The sequence below is a fragment of the Chroicocephalus ridibundus genome, chromosome 17 (genome assembly GCF_963924245.1).
Source record: "Chroicocephalus ridibundus chromosome 17, bChrRid1.1, whole genome shotgun sequence".
Taxonomy (NCBI): Eukaryota; Metazoa; Chordata; class Aves; order Charadriiformes; family Laridae; genus Chroicocephalus; species Chroicocephalus ridibundus.
The window spans coordinates 7,879,280-7,897,909 of NC_086300.1; the positions used below are offsets into that span (position 1 = coordinate 7,879,280).

The following is an 18,630-nucleotide window of genomic DNA, read 5'->3' on the forward strand; positions in this document are numbered from 1 at the left end:
TTACCCTAGTGTAGGAGTCTGTTGTCCTTGATATCTCTGGGTTTGTTGCATCTACACAGCAGTTCTGGAGCCAGGTTCCTTGCTCATACTGTGGGTTGTCCTACCAGAACTGGACACAGCCAGAAGCCCCGGGCTGCTGGATGGTTCCTGTCCTAACTGGGGAGGACTCCACTGTGAGCTCGCTGGAACAGAGCGAGTCCCTTTCCACCACTGGGACCCCCAGATTCCCCAGGAACTCTTCATGGGGAAATGCTGAGAATGCCACTGGCTGAGGGAGCCACAGGTGTTGCTGTTGGAGGAAGGAGAAACCCAGAACCTTTGCTCCCCCAACAGCGTTGTTTCCAGCAGCTCTGTTATCTCGGGTCTGGGAGGGGGTTTTCTGACTCTCTCTCACTCCACAAACAGGTGGGTTGGTCTCAACATGCAAGTCAGATCTCTCATCCTCACGGCCTTCCTGGGGCAACTGCTGGGTAAGTCCTGGCTTTCTATAAATGCATCCTTCTTCTCCCAAGGCTTGCCAGGTTGATCAGGATCATGCAGAGAACTACTCCTTAACTAGAAAAAAATGCTGGGAAATATTGACTCACATTTTTGGATTTCAACCTGTTCTCTCAAGATCCTCTTTCTTTTGGATATGAAAAGAAAGAAGAGAGATACCTGCTTTTCTCTCACCTTCATGCCTTTCTCTCTGACTTTCGCTCCTGATCCGCGTGCTGTCGCCACAGGAGATCTCAGCTCTCATTTTTGCATGAGAGCACTCTCACATTTTCCCTTTCCAATGCAAATTGGCAGAACTTGTCAACACTGCCTGGAGGACATTTATGCTCTCATCCCACTGGCATTACCAGGGCGTCCCATTATGCCTCCTGGCTGGCACATGCCTGACGAGCCTTCCAGTTTTCTCCTGTCTGTTTACACAGCCAGGGATCTCTCTTTCTACCATTCATCTCAGCATTGCCGCTCATCAGGGAGCTAGGAACTCTTGGAGATGACAGGCATAGTGAAACAGGATGAATCTTTTTGCCATAGCTCCATAGATGCCTCAACATGCTGGTCCCAGCACACAAAGGTTAGGCTGTTCCCTGGTTCTCTGGGCACTAGGAGCAGGGAGGAGGAACAGGACTTGGGAGGAGGAGCAGGGACACTGCACAGCTCTTCTCAAGCTCCACACTGGGCTCAGAGCTCCGAGCTGCTGCCCAAAACTCCTCTCCACCTGGATGTCCCCAGAACTCAGGATTTTCCTACAGGACAAGGGAGAGGCAGCCTTCTCTGCCTGGGTTTTGCTTCCACTCCTGGTTTGTTTCCCAGAGCCCTTCCCTGCTGAGCTGCTGACCTTCGCTTTCTTCCAGGCACCATGGGCCAGGTCACTGTCACCCAGCAAGAAGGACACGTCACAGTGAAGCAGGGAGACACCTTCCAGACAACCTGCACATACCAGACTTCCAGCTATTACGGCTTGGTCTGGTACCAGCAGAGGAAAGGCCAAGGTCCCCAGCTGGTCTGTTATCAGGCAACTGCTGGCCGCAAGCCCGGTGGCCGTCTCACCACCGTGCTGAACACCATGGAGAAATACAGCCTCCTCCAGCTGGAGGAAGTCGGGCTCTTTGACAGTGCCTTGTACCTCTGTGCAGTGCGTGACACGCTGGTGCAGGGAGCTTCCTTGGCTGTGCAAGAGCCCAGGGGATGGAGGAGATGTGTCTGTGCAAGGCTGAGGGTGAGGGAAGGGGCCGTCAGGTGTGCCCTGGCAGTGCTGCTTCCCCTGTACACCCAGGGGTCTGCAGGACAAGATCCTGTGATGGAACATTTTCTTTCCGTTCCACACATCAATTTATGCAACCATGGCCTTAAATATTCCCATACCACACTACATGAAGGCACAGTCTTCTTATTGCCAATGCTTTGGAAGTTCTGCTGTCTGATTAAACAGCACACACTTGAACCATTGCATTTATATATTAGCCATTTGTTTATCTTCACCGCTATTAATAACCGCAGGCACATCCATCCTCCACGACACCCACTGGGTTTGTCTTGTCTCAAGATGGAGACACCTTAAAGCTGGTTCCATTTTGTTATTTCCCTCTTGAACATTGGCCATGGCGGTTGATGTAAAGAGATGCTGTGCCTTTTCTTCTCCTAGGCAGATCCCAGCATGGGGCATCCATGGGTCTTCATTCCCCTGTTCTCGCTGGGGGCGTTAAACATTCTAGTGGGAGCTGGTCAGTTCCTCCACCTCATCTGCTGTGATGAACTGGCACTTTTGGTAGCAAGTGTCCTGGATCTGCTCAGTCACAAATGAGTGCCTGAGCACTGCTCTCTTCCCCCAGAGGGATTTTCTTTCCCTTTTGTCCCTGTGCATAGAGGTGGCTCCTCAAGGGAAACATCTCCATGAACAGTAGCTGCTGCAGAAGCTCCCCACACAGGGACAGGCATTGTCCCTCACTCTGCTGGGTTAAGGGAGACACTCAGCACAGCCCTCTGCTTTACAGACAGTCCCTCTCCAAGCTTCACATAGTCACACGTGTGACCTCTAAATGCCTTTGCTAGCCAGGGTCCTGTCCCCTGGGCAAGCACATGGTCTACCCTAGTACAACAGCACAGTCCAGGGAAAGGCTGCATTGCTGTTGACAACAGGAACATTGGGTGCCCCTGACGTGTAACTGTCATCATCCCCTTGGGAGCTGCAGGCTCCAGTCCCTGAGAAGGAACTGCCAGGCTACAGTGACTTGGGCCCACAGCAGGAGCCTTTAAGGTTTTACATTTCAGGTGCAATTGGGTAGGCTAGAGTGAGAAAGCAAGAGCAGGAAATAGGAATGAAGATGACCCCAGTCCGGGTCAGGCAGTGCGCACACCATGGGTTCAGGTGCTCATGGATGACTTTCACCACCTCATTGTCTGCTGCAGGAGGAAAATGGCTGGGCACAAGCAAACCAGGACATGTGTGGGCTGTATGGAAGACACATTTTTGATGCAGGCAATCCATGAACACATTAGGACAGAGGCTCTCTGTGATCTGCTACTCACAAATGAGGAAGAACTGTTGGATGATGGAAAGTTCAAGATCAGCCTTGCCTGCAGTGACCAGGAGACTGTGGAATTTAAGCTCCTCAGAGAACTGACCAAGACAAACAAGACGACTACTGCAATGGACTTCAGAAAAGCGCATCTTGTAGTGGTAAGGAACCGACCGGCTTGGCACAATGCCCTGGGAAACTTCCCCAAGGCAGGGAGGTCCCAGAGGAGCTGGCTAACCTTCAAGGAGAGCCTCCTCAGAGCACAAGGATGGTCCTCTGCAAAATGGATTTAAAAGCACAGCTGGAGTGGAAAATTGCAAGAGATGTGAAGGGAATCAAGAAAGGTATTTCTGGGCCTATTGGCAGCAACAGGATGGCTAAGTAGATTTGGGCTCATTACTTGGTAAGGAAGTGGATCTGGAGACAAATGACATGTACTCGATGTCTCTTTCTCCTCAGCTTTTACTGGTATGGCTTCTTCTCAGGGCTACCATATCCCTCACCCTCCCCACAGACTCTATGGGAATGAAGCAGCACCCACAGTAGAAGAATAAGGAATTAAGGAGCTCGTACTACCATTTGGACATACACAAGTTCATGGGATCACTTGGGATGCATCCAAGGGCATTCAAGGAGCTGACTGGACAGTATCTACCCAGACCCTGGAAGGAAGATGGAGACAATATTCTCAGGAACCTTCTCTAAATGCATGAAAGGCAAGAAGGGGATTGGGAGCAGCTGACATGGTTTTACTGAGGGCAAATGATGCCTCACCAACCTCATTGCTTTCCATGAGGAGTTGACAGGCACTGTGGGAAGGGGAGGGGCACTGCCTGGGGTGTGCCGTAACTTTAGCAAGACCTTTGACATAGCCTCATGGGTGCACACACATGCACACCCATAGGCAGACGAAGCTATGCACACTCACAGGCATGGACACGCACAAATATGTGTGCCGTTGGGGAATTTTTATTGTACCATTTGAGGCAAGTTAAACACTTGCCTATGCTTAGAGTTAAAAAAAAAAAAAAAAACAAAAAGGAAAAAAAAACCCCAACAAACGACCACCAAATGATCAATCTATTGGCCAGAGTCCTATCACCATAAGCAGTTCTACAAGGAATCTGCAAAGATGAGTCAGAAGCCAATTCCTTATATACACTGGCAGAAGCACAGGTGCCAACTGTCATAAGTGATCTCCCTAAGGGTGCCGTGGGGGTGTGGGACCAGTCCCAGCTCTGTAAAGTCACTGGTGCCTCAGTGATCAGTATTCACAGGGCAGCAGAGTGTGGCACACCTGGGACAAGCCAGACTCCCCACAGGCTGCAAACACTGAGGCTGGAACACCTGAAATTATAATAACTGATCCCAGTAAGAAAGGCACTCTGCCTCTTCAAAGCATTCCTTAAAAATGTCATTTATTAGTGCCAGGACTAGAAAGAAAGAGATGATCATATAGGTAACCTTACATCCCTCGAGACGCTGGGAACACTGAGCAGGTCCCATTCACAGAAGCGTTGCTCCATTTTGGTCCGTTGAGTTTTAGAGCATTTTCTTCAAAGGAAACAGTTCCATTCATCATTTCAACTGTCAAACGCCACAACTCTGCCAGTTGTTTATTGCATGTGAAAAACTACGAGCAGCTTTCCCATCCTTGTTTCTTAGGGTGGAAACCAAGGGGTTGAGCAGGGGAGTAAGAATGATGCAAAGAAGAGCCACTGCTCTGCCTAGCGACCCTTTGGAGGGGGCTCCCATGTACGTGGAGACACACGTGCCATAGAAACTGGCCACAGCAGTGAAATGGGAAGCACGGGTTGAGTCAGCTCAGTGCCTGCCTTCTGCACAGCAGAGCCACAGGATGATTCTTGCTCTGCACCTGTAGAGAAGTGAGGATGAAGTGGAAGCAGCAGAGGGTGACCTCACCAATACTGAATGTGATGACATCCTTGTTGGCAGAAGTGCCAGCACAAGCCATGTCCAGGAGGAGGGGTGGCAGATGACTGAACTGGTGCATGTGCCTGGGTGCGCAGTAAACCAAGTGGGACGTGATCTTCTCATTCCCCTGCATGCTCTTTATGAGAGCAATTTGATCTCCCTCAGAAATACACCGTTTCACTGTCCTCATTTCTGTGCTGACTGCCCACAGTTCCCACAGGTTTAGCTCCAGTTTCCAGCCTCAATTCATTCAGCAGAATGAGTGACTTTTCCCTGCTGATGCCTCCAGGCCATGGCCCGAGATTTGGTGATGGAGGAAGGAGGTCACCCCAAAGCCTGTTCCCTGCATTACCACTCCTGCTATTCTGCGGAGCCAATCATCTTCTGGAACTCCACACCCACTACCCAACCACCCCAGCACAGCTCCGGCCATAGCAAGAGGAACACCCTTCCTCAAGAGCTCATAGGGCTGCTGCCCCCTCAGGGCCTCCTGCCTTTCTGGGCATCCATGAACAGAGACAGAGCAGGGCAAGGCCTGATGCTCATTGGCAGCAGAACAGCCCGGGATGCCTTCCTCAGCTCCAAGGGATGGTTCCCAAAAGAGAAGCCCCTGCAAGCTGTCCCAACCTCCCACTCCTCTGAGAATGGAGACAGGTCTCCTTGTGCTCTCAGTCCCTTCCATCCCTTCTCCCTTGGAAGTCAGGCAGTGTCCCTAGAGGGAAGGACCACGTGGACGCCAGGCTTGAATGCAACAGAACTTTAATGATTCAAAAGAGGGAAACAAAGTCATTCCACATGGAGGCCACCAATGCGTGGGGCCCCAAGGGCAGCTGTGAGTCTGCTGTCCTTGGCTATGGAGAAGTTCCCACATCATGTCTGTCATCCTGGCCCACAGAAGGAGATGAGACAGACAGTCCCTAGCAGGCTGGCATTAGGGGGACAAGGGGATCCAAAGCAAACAAGGAAAAGGGAGAGAAAGGCAAAGCCATTCTGCTGTGTTGAAAACAACATTCAAAAGATCAGTCCGCTGCCCAGCACCATGTTCTGAGTTCCTCAGGGTGTCTCTTCTTGGGGCTTTCCTATATTCTTATCAGAGGAGGGACCTTCTTCCACAGTAGCGGCTGGAAATGCCAGAGAGGTCACAGCACCCAGAGTTGATGGGCACTCCATCACAGCTGAGGATGCTGCCAACAGCAGCGGAGGTAGAGGATCCCACAATGGTGTTCTGTGGGAAGGAGCTGAGGATGGGGCCAGGCAGGGTCACTACCACGGGAGAGGGCTCGATGACAACGGTGGAGTTCTGGCACTGCCTGACACAGGGCTCATTGCAGCTGTTGGCCAGAGGTGTTGGGCCACAGGGCCGGCAGGGCAGGCACTGGTTGTAGCAGGACATGTCTCTAAGGGTAGAGGTGCACCTGGCAGAGAAGCAGGGAGGAAAGAGAGCACAAGGGTGGGTGAGGAGCAGCCTGGTTACCCTGTCACAAAGGGTCTAAGGCCACTACTGAGTGGAGAGATGGAAGCTGTGTTAAGGAGCCATATTGTTATCAATGGTCTACAAATTGGAGCCTGGCCCATGGAGGGTCTCATAATCTGTAAACCAGGGCCACCACAGCTACATCCCAGCTACTCTCTTTGCAGAACTTCCCCACACTTCCCTCTAGCATGACAGGGAGCTCCAGGACACAGAAAAGAAGAGAGGCAATACCAGCTGAGAGGTCCATCGAGGAGACATATCACTTTGGAAGAGGAGGAGAAGGAGCTTCAGACTCACCTGGTTCCCAAGGAGAAGGAGGCCAGAGAAGTGGAGGAGAGAGCAGGGACTTGGGCTGGCTTTTATACCTGCCCTTCATTGCCGCAGCACCAGAGGCACCCTTTGCAGAGGTAACAATTTTTGCACAAGCTCATCTTGAATGCAAACCATCACAGCTAATGATATGGGCTGTGCTTTGGTCTCCTGCACTGCTGCCTTTTAATTTCCAGAGTTGTACCATACCCATTCCTCAATCAAAGTTTCCTGTGATCACTGGGATGAAAGGCCCCAGGATTTCCAGGGCAGGAACGCAGCAGTGTAGGCAGAAGACTCAGTTCAAGTGCTGAGTGGGTCCAGAGGAGGCAAGTGACACCAGCCTGGGTCACTTCAGTGGGGCTGTTTGGTGTCGTTCTCTGGAAGAAGCTCCAGCCGTCCTCCGGTGGCAGCCCAAGTGCTCCCGCACATGAGGAAGTGACACTTCCATCTCTTTCGTTCCCTCCTCAGCTCACCCCGGTGGTCACTTGTTGTTGCCTCCCCAGGTGTGTGCATTGTGCTGTTAGGTTTTTGACCCCATCCTGCCTAACACTGTCTTCAGGAAAAAACTGTGGCCTGTTTTGACTCGTCCCCACTCTGTGCAGTCTGTGAGTACACAAGTAAAGACATAGGAATGCCTGGGGCCTTGTCCTTTCCCAAATGCTCTAACCCTGCCACAGTTGTCCCCAGGTGTTGTCAGCAGGATCCACACCTGGGTGTGTTCCTGCATCTGTTCTTCTCATCTGTGCTTTACGAGCAGCTGTGTTAGCGTGGATGAATGTGGAATCACAAATTAGTGTATAATTTCAAGGTGGCCTGCATGAGACCGTGTGTGCATGTGTGTCCTTGTGTGTCCCTCCTCAAGAAGCAATATGCTGCTCATGACAGGGACATTCTCTGTTGCTCTCTCCATGAGCACCAGAGAGCAGCAGATTCCCAGATTCAGAAGGCACCTGAGTGCAGCTGAGTGGTGAACAAGAACAAGAACAGTTTCACTCCTGTTTGACTCCTTAGTTTAATTCATATTAGCAATATTGGGAGCTCCTCAGCAGGGTTGGCAGTCCCCGCTCCCTGCCTCTCCAGGCCAGGACACAGTTCCTTTCCCCAGTATTAGAGAGTTCAAAAGGATGGGGATTGCTTTCTGGGCAAGGAGAAAGGATGAGGGATCTTGTACACCATGTGCTGGCCATCCCTGAGTGGATCTGCTTCCAAAGCACTGTTGACTGTGTCTGGGATGGGACATAGCCCTCTCTCATGCCGAAGCCAATGCCAAACGTACTTGTGCTCTTCACAGGCGTGGTGCTGTGCCCGGCAGGGGCTGAGACCTTTTCCCAAACAGGTCCTGAATGAAAGGAACACAGAGTCTGATATCACTGCGCTGTGATTGGAAGAACAGACTCTGTGGATTTCATAGGAGAAGCCAAAGAACTGATGACAGCTTTGATGTTCATGCCCATAATGAACACTAGTGTCGGTGGTGTCTGGGGTGGGACACGGTCCTCTCTCATGTCCATGTCAATGCCAAATGGGCTTGTTCAGCACATTGACCTGATGCCATGTCAGGCAGGGGCTGAGACCTTGGATCAAACAGGTCCTGAATGAAAGGAACATGAAGCCTGACATCGCTGTGCTGTGAGTGGAAGGACAGACCCTGTGGCTTGCACAGGGAAAGCCAAAGGGCTGACAACTGCTTTGGTCTTACAGCCTACAAGGACCTTCATGTCCCACACTGGAATCTCAGTCTGAGTGCCCAGCAACTGCCGCAGGAGGGTACAGACATTAGATTTGAGGTCACATCCACCAAAGCCTAGTGCTGTTCCACAGGGGTTTCCAAAAGGGACCCTCTTTCCGACACGGGGTGTCAAGGGTGTATGGAGTTCCTGAGCCCATCTCCCCTCCTGAATGTTTGTCTTCCTGGACTCAGGCCCAACCAGGAGACAGTGTAGCCAAGGCTTCCCCCTTCCCTTTCATGTACTTTGGTGAGCTCATCGCCAGGGAGCTCTGCTGGGACAGCTCAGCCAGGGATGACTTCCCTCTCTGTGGAGCTGCTTCTGAGTCGAGACTCTAGTGTAGTTGAGGGCAAAGCTCATTGCTTTCTCAGGAGGTGATGGGCACTGTGGACAAGAAAAGGCAGTGGAGATGAGTATCTAGAGTATAGCAGGACCTCTGACAGCCTCTCCTGTCCTTTTTATGACCTAACTGGAGGTAATTGGGCTCAATAAGAGGATGGTAAGGTAAGAGTGGAATGTCGGTCAGAAAGAGTTGTGAGCAGTGGTGCAAAGCCCAGCTGGCAGACATGACCTTGTGGGGTCCCACAGGGATCAGCAGTAGCACCAACACTTCCTAATGTTTTCATGTACAGTAGTGGGAAGGTCAGCACTTCCTGCAAGTTTGGGGATGACGCCCAAGTACAGGGAAGAGGCAGGACACTGATCTCTGTAAGCCAAATTGTTCCCAGCAGGTCCATGAAGTACCTGTTTCAAGGAAACCGAGAAGGTGGCCTAGACTCTGGAAGCACCCAATGGCAGGAGTAGAGGCAATGGACAGCAGCTGGCGCATGTCGAGCTCAAATTCAGTAATGGGCTAAAAGAATTGAGGACAGGAATAGATTTCCCTGGGGGTTTCTGCAATCTCCATCCTGGAGTGGCCTGATATAATGGGAATCAATAATGGGAACTGTTCAATGCAGGTGTTGGTCTAGATGACCTCTGAAGATCTCTTCTCACCTACATTCTGACACTGGGATTCCCCACCACCCCTGCCCTCCCTGACCCCTGCCCACCCATGGAGGACAGGGAGAGTCCATTTCCCAGTTGGGCAAAGTGCTCCCCGTGCCGGGGAGAGCCCCTGAGCGCTCTGAGCCCAGGTGAGCCCCCGAGCGGCGCCGGCACAGAGCTGAGCTCCGGGGCGGAGCTGGCGGCGGCGGAGAGGAGAGGAGGCGGTGGAGAGGAGGCGGAGCGGCCGGAGCAGAGAGCCGGGGCTGGCGGGGGGCAGCGAGGTGTGGGCGGCGGAGCGGCGGGATGCGGCGGTGCCGGGGCGCAGGGCTGTCGGGGCTGGCCGCGCTGCTGCTGGGTGCGTGGGGCTGGCGGTAGTGGATGGGTCCAGGGCTGTGCCCGGCGTGTTCCCCGGGGTGCCCAGCGCCAACTCTTCCCTCTCCTTCTTCAGCCTCTCTTTCCCACTCCTGGCTCTCTGCCATCTTTTATGCCTCCGAGCCTCCTCTTGCTATTTTCCCGATGTCCTCACCGTTTCGATCGGTAGACCTGCTTTGCATTCACCTTTGCATGTCTATTTTTGCATGCACCCTCTCCTTCCCCTGTGCATTCTGCAGTTCTTATTGCCCTGAAGATTGTCGTCTATCCTTTGCTGTAACACACACTTCCCCTCCTGGTCCTCTCTCACCATCCATCCACCCACCCACCCACCTGACTTTTATCTAATCTCCGCATGCATAAATTTCAACTTCACTCCCTGCCTTCTCTCATGCCTTCAGACACCCACACCCGGGTCACTCTCCATTTGTGTTGATAGGCCCATACTGCCATCTCTTCCTGTCCTGTGTCCCTGCCACTGTTCCTGACAATTCCTCTGCTAGAAGAGCCATCACAGCTGGACCACCTTTAACAGCTGTCGTCCTTTCCTTCTCCTTTCTCAGCAGCAGCTGCAGGAGGAGCCCAGGTACAGCAGCAGCAGACGGTAGAGACCCCCGAGGGCACTGGCATCAACATAAATTGCTCGCACCCCAATATAAACTCTTACGACTTCAAACACTGGTACACTCAGCTGCCAGGACGAGGCCCTGCATTGCTCATGCGCACACTTGAAGATTCGAAAGAGCTGCGGGACCCGCCGGGGCGGCTGTGGGTGTCGGCAGAGCGCCGCTCCAGCGCCCTGTGGCTCGCCCGGCCCCGGCGCGGGGGCCGCGCTCGCGTATTACTGCGCCCTGGGAGACACGGGGAGAGGAGCCGGGGCTGCGGCCGGGCAGGAACCGGCGCAGGCGGGGCCGGGCGTGTGTGTCGGGGTCGGGGGGACAGCCCCGCGCGGGCCCGCCAGGGGGCGATGCCGCCTCGCCCCAACCGGCTCCAGCTGGCCCCGAGCCCCGGGCCGCTTCCCCCGCCCGACTGGGTCCGGGTCCGGCCCCGGCAGCGGCAACCCCGCACGCCAAGAGGGACGCACAGAGAAATCCCCCGCCACACTGCCGCCGCCGCTGGGGCAGGAATGGTGCCCGGAGCGCTGGCCGTGTCCGGCGGGGCCCGGCAAGGAGAGATGGCAGCCGCCGGCCCCGCTGGCTCCCGGTCAGGAGCAGCGCCTTTCTGCTCTGCACAGGGCGGCGGGCGGCAGAGATCCTCCTGCCCACGGGCAGCCGCCCAGCCCTCACTGCTGCCGCACGGACCACCCACTGCTGCCGCTCCATGGGCAGGTGCTGGGGATCTCTTTCCACCCCACTCAACGTTGCCAGGCACTCTTAGAAGAGAAAGACTCAACTGCTACAGTGCCCTCTCAAGCCCTTGCTCTGAAACCACAACCACAAGTGGTTTCTTGCTGGGAACTTTGTCAATCCGCTCAGCTACACAATTACAACCTGTACCCTCCAGCTTCACACTGCTTCTAGTGTTGCAAAGGCATCCTGTGGAGCTTGCAGTTCTACTCCGGCACCAACTTGAGAAAGAGATACTCATTGTCACAGACACCTTCAAGTGTCTCCTGCAGTGCCTGGTGATCGGAACATAGAGCTTGGGGCACCAGATTCCCCTTAACCTCAGATTGAGAGCCTTTGGTGTTGAAGGGAAGTCCAGGAGACAGGAGAGAAGCCTGAGCTGGGCACTGGCTGAAAGACACATCTGAGACTCAAGGTCAGACTCAGGAGGGAGCCCCAAAAGAGATGTGCTAAGTTACCCCATGGGGCTGAAGGTCTGTGGGGAGAGCTGAAAGGGGGCTTCTGGGCATGGGGTCCTGGGCCCAGCTAGTCCCCGGTGAGGCCTGTGTGGCTGTAGGAGCTGAGAGAGCTGGGACAGTCCGTGTTCAGAGGCTTCAGGGGCAGAGAGGAAAGGCTCAGGTCTCTTCCCTGCCTCAGCTGGCGCCTGTAGTGGCAGCCATAATTGTATTCCAAGGGAACTCCTGGCAGTTTTGCAGTCATTGGAGAGAAGAGGGGAGCCCACTGTCCTTCTGAAATGGCCTCGACTGAACAACAGGACAGTAAAGGCCTTGTGGGAGCGTGGCTGTGAATGGGGGCTGGTGTGCCAATAACGTGCTTCCTGCAGTCCCTGCCAACTGTATGAGAAAGGCCCTGGGTGAGAAGAGGCAGAGGAGCCCTGCTCCAGGCAGCAGACACCAGAAGACATGAAAATCAAGTAGGCCTTTTGCTTGCCTGGGTATTGAGGTTCTGGGGCTCAGGGTGGGAGAAGCATGTGGAGGCTGTGTGTAATGTGGGTAAGTGAAGGGACACAGAAGGACTGCCTGCACAACAGAGAGCTGTGTTGCCATGCCAGAGTGAGGCAGTGTGTCTGTCCCTGTGCAGCTGGTTTCTGGAGCAGATGCTCTTCACAGAGATGTTTCTCTTCAGGTTCCTCCTCTATGGGCAGAGGAGAAGGGAAAGAGTGTGTGACACCTGGGTCCAAGGCACTTCAGAGTGTGCCTGGTCCTCTCTCCATCCAGACAGTCCCAAGGACAGGGTGGACATGGGTGGGTGCAGGGGTGCTTTCTCCCTCTCCTGCAGAGCTGGGTGCAGGCCTGTGCAGCTGGCTAGGTGGTGGGTGTCAGGAGAAGTTCTCAAGGGATCTTTGTTCTTTAGATGGCCACTACTTAAACCATGATTCTTTTATGTCTCTAGAGGGCTGCCTTGTGGTAGAGGTCGGGGGACAGGCCCAAAGAGGCCTGGCTGGAGCAGCAGGGAGAGAGTTTTGCTCCACCCTCTGGGCTGTGGTTTGGAGGCCTCTTTGATCGGGCAGAGGTAGAAGAAGAGGTGAAGGTGCAAGCCTCAGGTCCCTCATGCTTGCAGGTCCCTGGGCACCCCGGTGAAGACAGAGCGTGACATGATCCTGATTTTCCTGTCAGCCCTGGTGGGACTGGCTGACTTTGGTGAGATGTGACTTTCAGGCTGGGGAGATTGAGGCAAGAGTTTGTGCATCTGGTGGTGGAAGGGAGGAGATGTGAGTGCTGACTGCCGAGGACACCCGGGAGTGTATCCGTAGGGAGATCAGGGGCTGCATATGGGTACAGCAAATAATCTGGGAGATGTCAGGAGTAATGGGCATCAAAGGAGGAATAAGACCTCACCTGAACTTTGCAGCTGCTCAGCATTCCTGAATGTGCTGCTAATACATATTAAGCCTGAAAAGAGGGAAAGGTGCTGGGGAATGGACCAACGTGGCATAGAGCGGCTTCTCTGCTGTATGTATTGGATACAATGCTACCAATCTCTGTAGGGATGGTCATAAACAAGAAGCTGCAGAACAAACAAGGGCAAACAGCTAGTCATTTCTGAAGCTAGGAAAAGTGAGAGGGACAGTGGGGACAGTGAGCAAACTGATGAAGTGGTAGATGGACAGGTCCATTGACAAGCAAAGCTGAAAGCTCTGGCTTTACAGGTCATGCCCAAAAGGACTCTGTTCTCCAGTTCCCAGCAGAAATGACCATCCAGGCGGGACACAAGGCAACGCGGCCTTGCAATTTCTCCACCAGCGATTCCAATCCCTACGCCTTCTGGTACCAGCAGAGCCAGACCCAGTCCCTTCAGATGCTGCTACGAGTAAGCAAGTACAGAGCTCGCAAGGCATCAGGGAGGTTCTCCTCCACACTGTCTGCAAAGGACTCCCAGGTGCTTCTGCATGTGCGAGACACCGAGCTCCAGGACAGCGCTGCCTATTTCTGTGCACTGAGCCCACACTGGTGCCCACATCTGGCAGCAGTGCACAGAAACGTGGGAGTGCTCTGAGGAGCAGTTCCCTCCCTGCCACTGCTTGCATGGAGCTCTGAGCTCAGCCTGCCCAGCAGTGGCACCTGGGGCTGTGGTGAGGGTGGGCCTCTGCCTCCCCAGCCTGTGCTGCTGTGAAGCACATGCCAATGTGACTTTTACAGCTGTGTCTAGATCCAGGGTCTTTGCTGGTGAATAGAACCAAAGAAACCTGACTTGGGGCAGGCCCATTGGAGGCTAAACCATAAAGAAGCCAAACCAGGCTTGTAAATGCCCTCTGTTTAAAATAGCTGGTATACTGGAGTGAGTCCGCAGGGCAAGTAACCTAGATGTTCAGTATGGATTCAATCATCTCAATGGAGAGCTCTACACTCAGGTGAAATCCGTCCCACACTGATCTTAATGGTGTGTCTGCCATCTTGATGCCTCCTCCTTCTTTAGTGGTCACATGGACGCCCTTCAGTGTCCATGTGCAGAAAGAAGAGCTTTGAGAACATGATGCCTCAAATGAAAATTGGAAGGGGGAAAAGCAAGTGCCCTTTGGAAGTGCTGACGTCCTCCCAATGAGTGTGAGGAGAGAGTTGCTGCCCAGCCAGCCTTTCACAGTTCTGCAGTTTGGGGACTTTGCCAATCTCATTGAAGTGTTTCCACAACAAAGCCCAAAATGGGTGGAATGATGGATTGTTAAAAACTGATGTGGAGTTTCAGATGTGGAAATGTCCTGAGACGTCTAGCATGAAGCATAGTGATTTGCATATTTTTAATTAGAGAGAACAAAGTACCTCCAGATACTGGATAGGGGGAAGGAAGAGGAGTGTGAATTTTGTTGACTGCCTTCTGTTAGAAGTAATGGCTTTTGAGATACCAGAACTTGCCAAATTTTCTGTTGAACCAGAGCATGACTCTCTGAAACAGCTCCAAGAGTGGGACATAAATCCTTCCAGAAAATGTCAAACTAAACATAGAAATACATGCCCATTTCCTAAAGCAGTGAGCCAGCTGCTAAAAATAATTTAGGGGGCACAGGTGAATCCCTGACAAAATGAAGCACTTGGCAACCTGGAATTCAAACCTGTGGGAGGACTACTCTTCCAGTGTTCTGTTGGAGAGCTGCTTCTGGATGGGGTTTGTGAGCCTTTCCAAGTGGTGGTCTTTAGAGCACTGGGAGGCATTCTGAGTTTACCCAGGAGGGAACAGAGGGAGGTGGGAGCATTAGAATTGAGGTGCAGCCCAGCCTAAGGTGGCTGTGAGGTGGATGAAATGGGCTCAGTGGGGAACTGGTGGCTTCTCACTACCTGTGATGCCCAGGTGCAGTTACACATTGGTGAGGACCTTCTGCAGGGTGGAAACCATGGGAGGGAGGGGATGAACCTCTTTGGTCCCACTGAGGCCCTTTGAAAAGCCACTTCACTTGTTCTGGAAGGCCCACCACAGAGCTTGCTTCACATCTTTGTTCCTGAGTGTGTAAATGAAGGGGTTCAACACAGGAGTTACAGCTGTGTGAAAGGTGTTCATGAGTTTGTTCAGATCCAGGCAGTTCTGGGCCAATGGCTTGACGCACAGGAACATGGTGGAGCCATACCAGACTGTGATAACACTGAGGTGGGCGGAGGAAGTGGAAAATGCCTTTTTCTGACCATGAGCTGACATGATTCTGAGCATGGAAGAGGTGATGTACACGTAGGAGAGCTGGGTAACCACACAGGGCGCCACCAGAACAGTTTAGGAGGCAAGGATTGTTGCTAGCTCCATGGGCCACATGTCACTGCAGGAGAGGGCGAGGCAGGAATCTATATCACAGAGGAAATGATTGATGACATGTGGCCCACAGAACGTCAGCCTGGATGTCAGAAAGGCCGGCAGCGAGACGGACAGAAAGCCTCCCAGCCAGGAGCTGAGCACCAGCCGAGCAGAGAGGACACTGCTGATGAGGGAGCTGTATCTCAAGGGGTAGCGTGTGGCTAAGTAGTGGTCATAGGCCATGACAGACAAGAGAAAACACTGAGTGGAGCCTAGGGAGAGAAGAAAGAACAACTGGAGGATGCAGACGTTGAAGGAGATGGTCTGGCTACTCCCCAGCATGACTCCTATGGCTTTGGGAACAACACGAGTAGTGTGCCAGATCTTCAGAAAGGGGAGTTTATGGAGGAGAAAGTACATTGGGGTACAGACGTTGCTGTTCATCCACATGAGAGCCATGATGGATGCATTGCATGTTACTCTCAGGGAGCACGTCAGTGCAAATACCACCACAAGGGAGACCCAGAAATGCCACGTGCCTGGCAAGCCAAGAAAAATGAATTCTTCCACAGTTGTCCCATTTGCAGTGTGCTCCCCAGAGTTGAGGTTCATTTGCAAAGACAGGAAAGTTTCTGTGAGATTCTGCATGCCTGTGCTGGTCCTTCAGATGCCACTAGGAGTGAAACTAGAGCAAATGATGCCTCATCAACCTCATTGCTTTCTATGTGGACATGAGAGGCACTGTGGGAAGGGGAGGGGTACTGCCTGGGGTGTACCTTGATTTCGTCAAGACCTTTGACCTACCTTCATGGGTGCACACACATGCACACCCATGCGCACACAGAGGTATGCAGACTCACAGGCATGCACATGCACAATTACGAATATACAGACCAGTCACACACATTTATGCCCTCCTCCATGTGTGTATGTGTATGGCGGTGTGCTCTCCCCCTTTCCCCACCTCGGCTGCTGCTCAAGCCATAACCATCAGTGGGAGTTGTGATGAGTTGCAGCTGGACTTTGAGGGATGGCTGGCAACACAGTCAAAACACTGTCTGGAGTGGGGACCTAGCTATTTTGTTCCCATGCGAATATGACTATAGGACAACTCTCTTACTCTATAAATAGTGGACTGCGTGCCAGGATCTCCCCTCGAGTGGGGACACCCACTTAAGGTTCTTCTCCTCGAGGCCGAGAGGTTCCTTGCCACAACAGATTCTTGGTAAGTGACTAATAGCATGCTAAACTTTGAAATCTTAGCTAAGTGATATAAAGGATTGATTGCACATATATAATCCTTTAGACATAAACCGTTGAGCAAGTCTGGGACTAGGGCTGCATCCAGCCACGCCCAGACTCCTCTCTGAGAAGGAGTTTAGAAAGCAAGGGGGTCCTTACTGAACCTCGTGACTCAACGGGAGGGTTTCCCTGACAGCTTGTCTGACCCTGTCCTCTATGCAGTAAATAAACAAGTGTACCCTTCTACTGAAGCTCGTAAAACACTGTTGCATTCACTACTAACTTTGTTAAATTACTGTTTCATATAAATAAATATTTCACTATTTCTCTCTTACGAGTGAAGTTAATCACTCCCCCCATGACAGTCTGCGAAAACACATACACATGGATACAATTGCCAGAACACATACCCACAGAGGACATTGGTGCACGCTCACATTTGCATGTGTATTACCACAGGCACACACATGTATGTGTGAATGTGTTGTCCCAAATCTGGGTTCTTTACCCGGTGTGCAAGCCAATAACACACATAGCAGAGATATTTCCAAGTTTATTCCATTACTGCGCAGAAACGGAGTGCTCGTTCCAAGGGAGCACACCTTAGTTTCAAAAATTTCCCTTTTCATACACTGATTATTACATATGCTAATAATTGATACATATTCATTGTTATTCTCTTTAATGATTGGTCAAGGTTTCTTTGCTTCCTTTATGTATTGGTATGCAGACTCTGTCCTCTTCGTCTGTGCTTCTCTTTTAAATAGGTGGTATCAATGGGTCGGTGGTCACGGTCTCCCCCTACCAAAATTACCTTTTAACTACTTCTCCTCTAATCTTAGATTAATCATGTCAAGTTACTATTTCTCTATAATTAATGAAACATGGTTGGCGCTGTATAGATGACTTCTAGCAGCAGCGGCAGGTTCCCTTGGTTGCTTCAGATACATGCTATATTTCACTTTTCAAGTTAATATCAATTTTACTACAAGTGCACACATGAGTACAGCGAGAGGAACATGTACACAACCACGATCATGCACACACCCCACTGAGAACCAGGACTCCTGACACCAGCTCTCAGCCCCTCTAGAGGAATCTAGGCCAGTCCTTCAGACCCTACAGGTAAGGAAGGAATCAGCCCTGCATGCTCTGTATCAGAGCAATATGATCTCCCTCAGAAATATACCGTTTCACTGTCCCCGTTTCTGTGATGACTACCCTCAGCTCCCACAGGCTTAGCTCTGGTTTCCAGCCTCAACGCATTCGGCAACATGGATGACAATTCCCTGCTACTCCTCCTGATGCCTACTGGCCATGGCCCCTGGATTGGGCGATGGAGGGGAGAGGAAGGTGGAGTGGCAGCTATGGGCCATCCCAAGGGCTGTTTCCTGCTTAACCACTCCCGCCATTCTGCAGAACAAATCATCTTCTGTAGCCCCACACTGACCCCCTGACAGCCCAGAGCAGCTCTGGCCATAGCAAGAGGAAGGCCCTTCCTCAAGAGCTCATGGGGCTGCTGACACCTCAGGGACTCCTGCCTTTCTGGACATCTGTGGGCAGAGATAACAGCAAGGCAAGGCCTGATGGTCACTGGCAGGAGAGCAGACCAGGATGTCTTCCTCAGCTTCAAGGGTTGGTGCCCAAAACAGGAGCCACTACAGGCTGTCCCAGCCTCCCACTCCTCTGAGAATGGAGACGTGTCTCCTTGTGCTCTAACCCCCTTCCACCCCAGAGCAACACCTTTCTCCTTTGGTAGCTTGGGGAGTGTCCACAGAGGGAAGGACCACATGGAGGCCAGGCTTGAATGCAGCAGAAGTTTAATGAGTCCAAAGAGGGAGACAAAGTCACTCCAGGTGGGGGCCGCCAGTTCATGGAGCCCCACGGGCAGCAGCAGAGGCTCTGTTGTCCTTGGCCGTGCAGAAGTTCTTGCATGCTGTCTGTCTGCCTGCCCCATAGAGGGAGAGGAGACAGCAGGTCCCTACCAGGCTGGCATTAGTAGCACC

The 18,630-nt window shown here is 52.5% G+C and overlaps 2 protein-coding genes and 2 gene segments (V, D, J or C); 2 read left to right on the forward strand and 2 right to left on the reverse strand.

The window, feature by feature from the left end:
* The first annotated feature begins 421 nt into the window (after window positions 1–421).
* Window positions 422–2,299, forward strand: LOC134524702 (T cell receptor alpha variable 1-1-like). The segment is given in 3 exon segments: window positions 422–470; window positions 1,350–1,645; window positions 2,141–2,299. Coding segments are annotated over 3 exon segments (504 nt in total).
* Window positions 2,300–6,039: 3,740 nt separating this feature from the next.
* On the reverse strand, window positions 6,040–6,342 carry LOC134524703 (feather keratin Cos1-1/Cos1-3/Cos2-1-like). Its single transcript, XM_063354893.1, has one exon. The coding sequence runs from the start codon at window positions 6,340–6,342 to the stop codon at window positions 6,040–6,042; it is 303 nt and encodes a 100-aa protein (XP_063210963.1).
* Window positions 6,343–12,761: 6,419 nt separating this feature from the next.
* LOC134524704 (T cell receptor alpha variable 38-2/delta variable 8-like) lies at window positions 12,762–13,663 on the forward strand. The segment is given in 2 exon segments: window positions 12,762–12,807; window positions 13,317–13,663. Coding segments are annotated over 2 exon segments (393 nt in total).
* Window positions 13,664–15,049: 1,386 nt separating this feature from the next.
* LOC134524661 (olfactory receptor 6F1-like) lies at window positions 15,050–15,994 on the reverse strand. Its single transcript, XM_063354860.1, is given in 1 exon segment — window positions 15,050–15,994. A coding segment is annotated over 1 exon segment (945 nt).
* Between the last annotated feature and the right edge of the window lie 2,636 nt (window positions 15,995–18,630).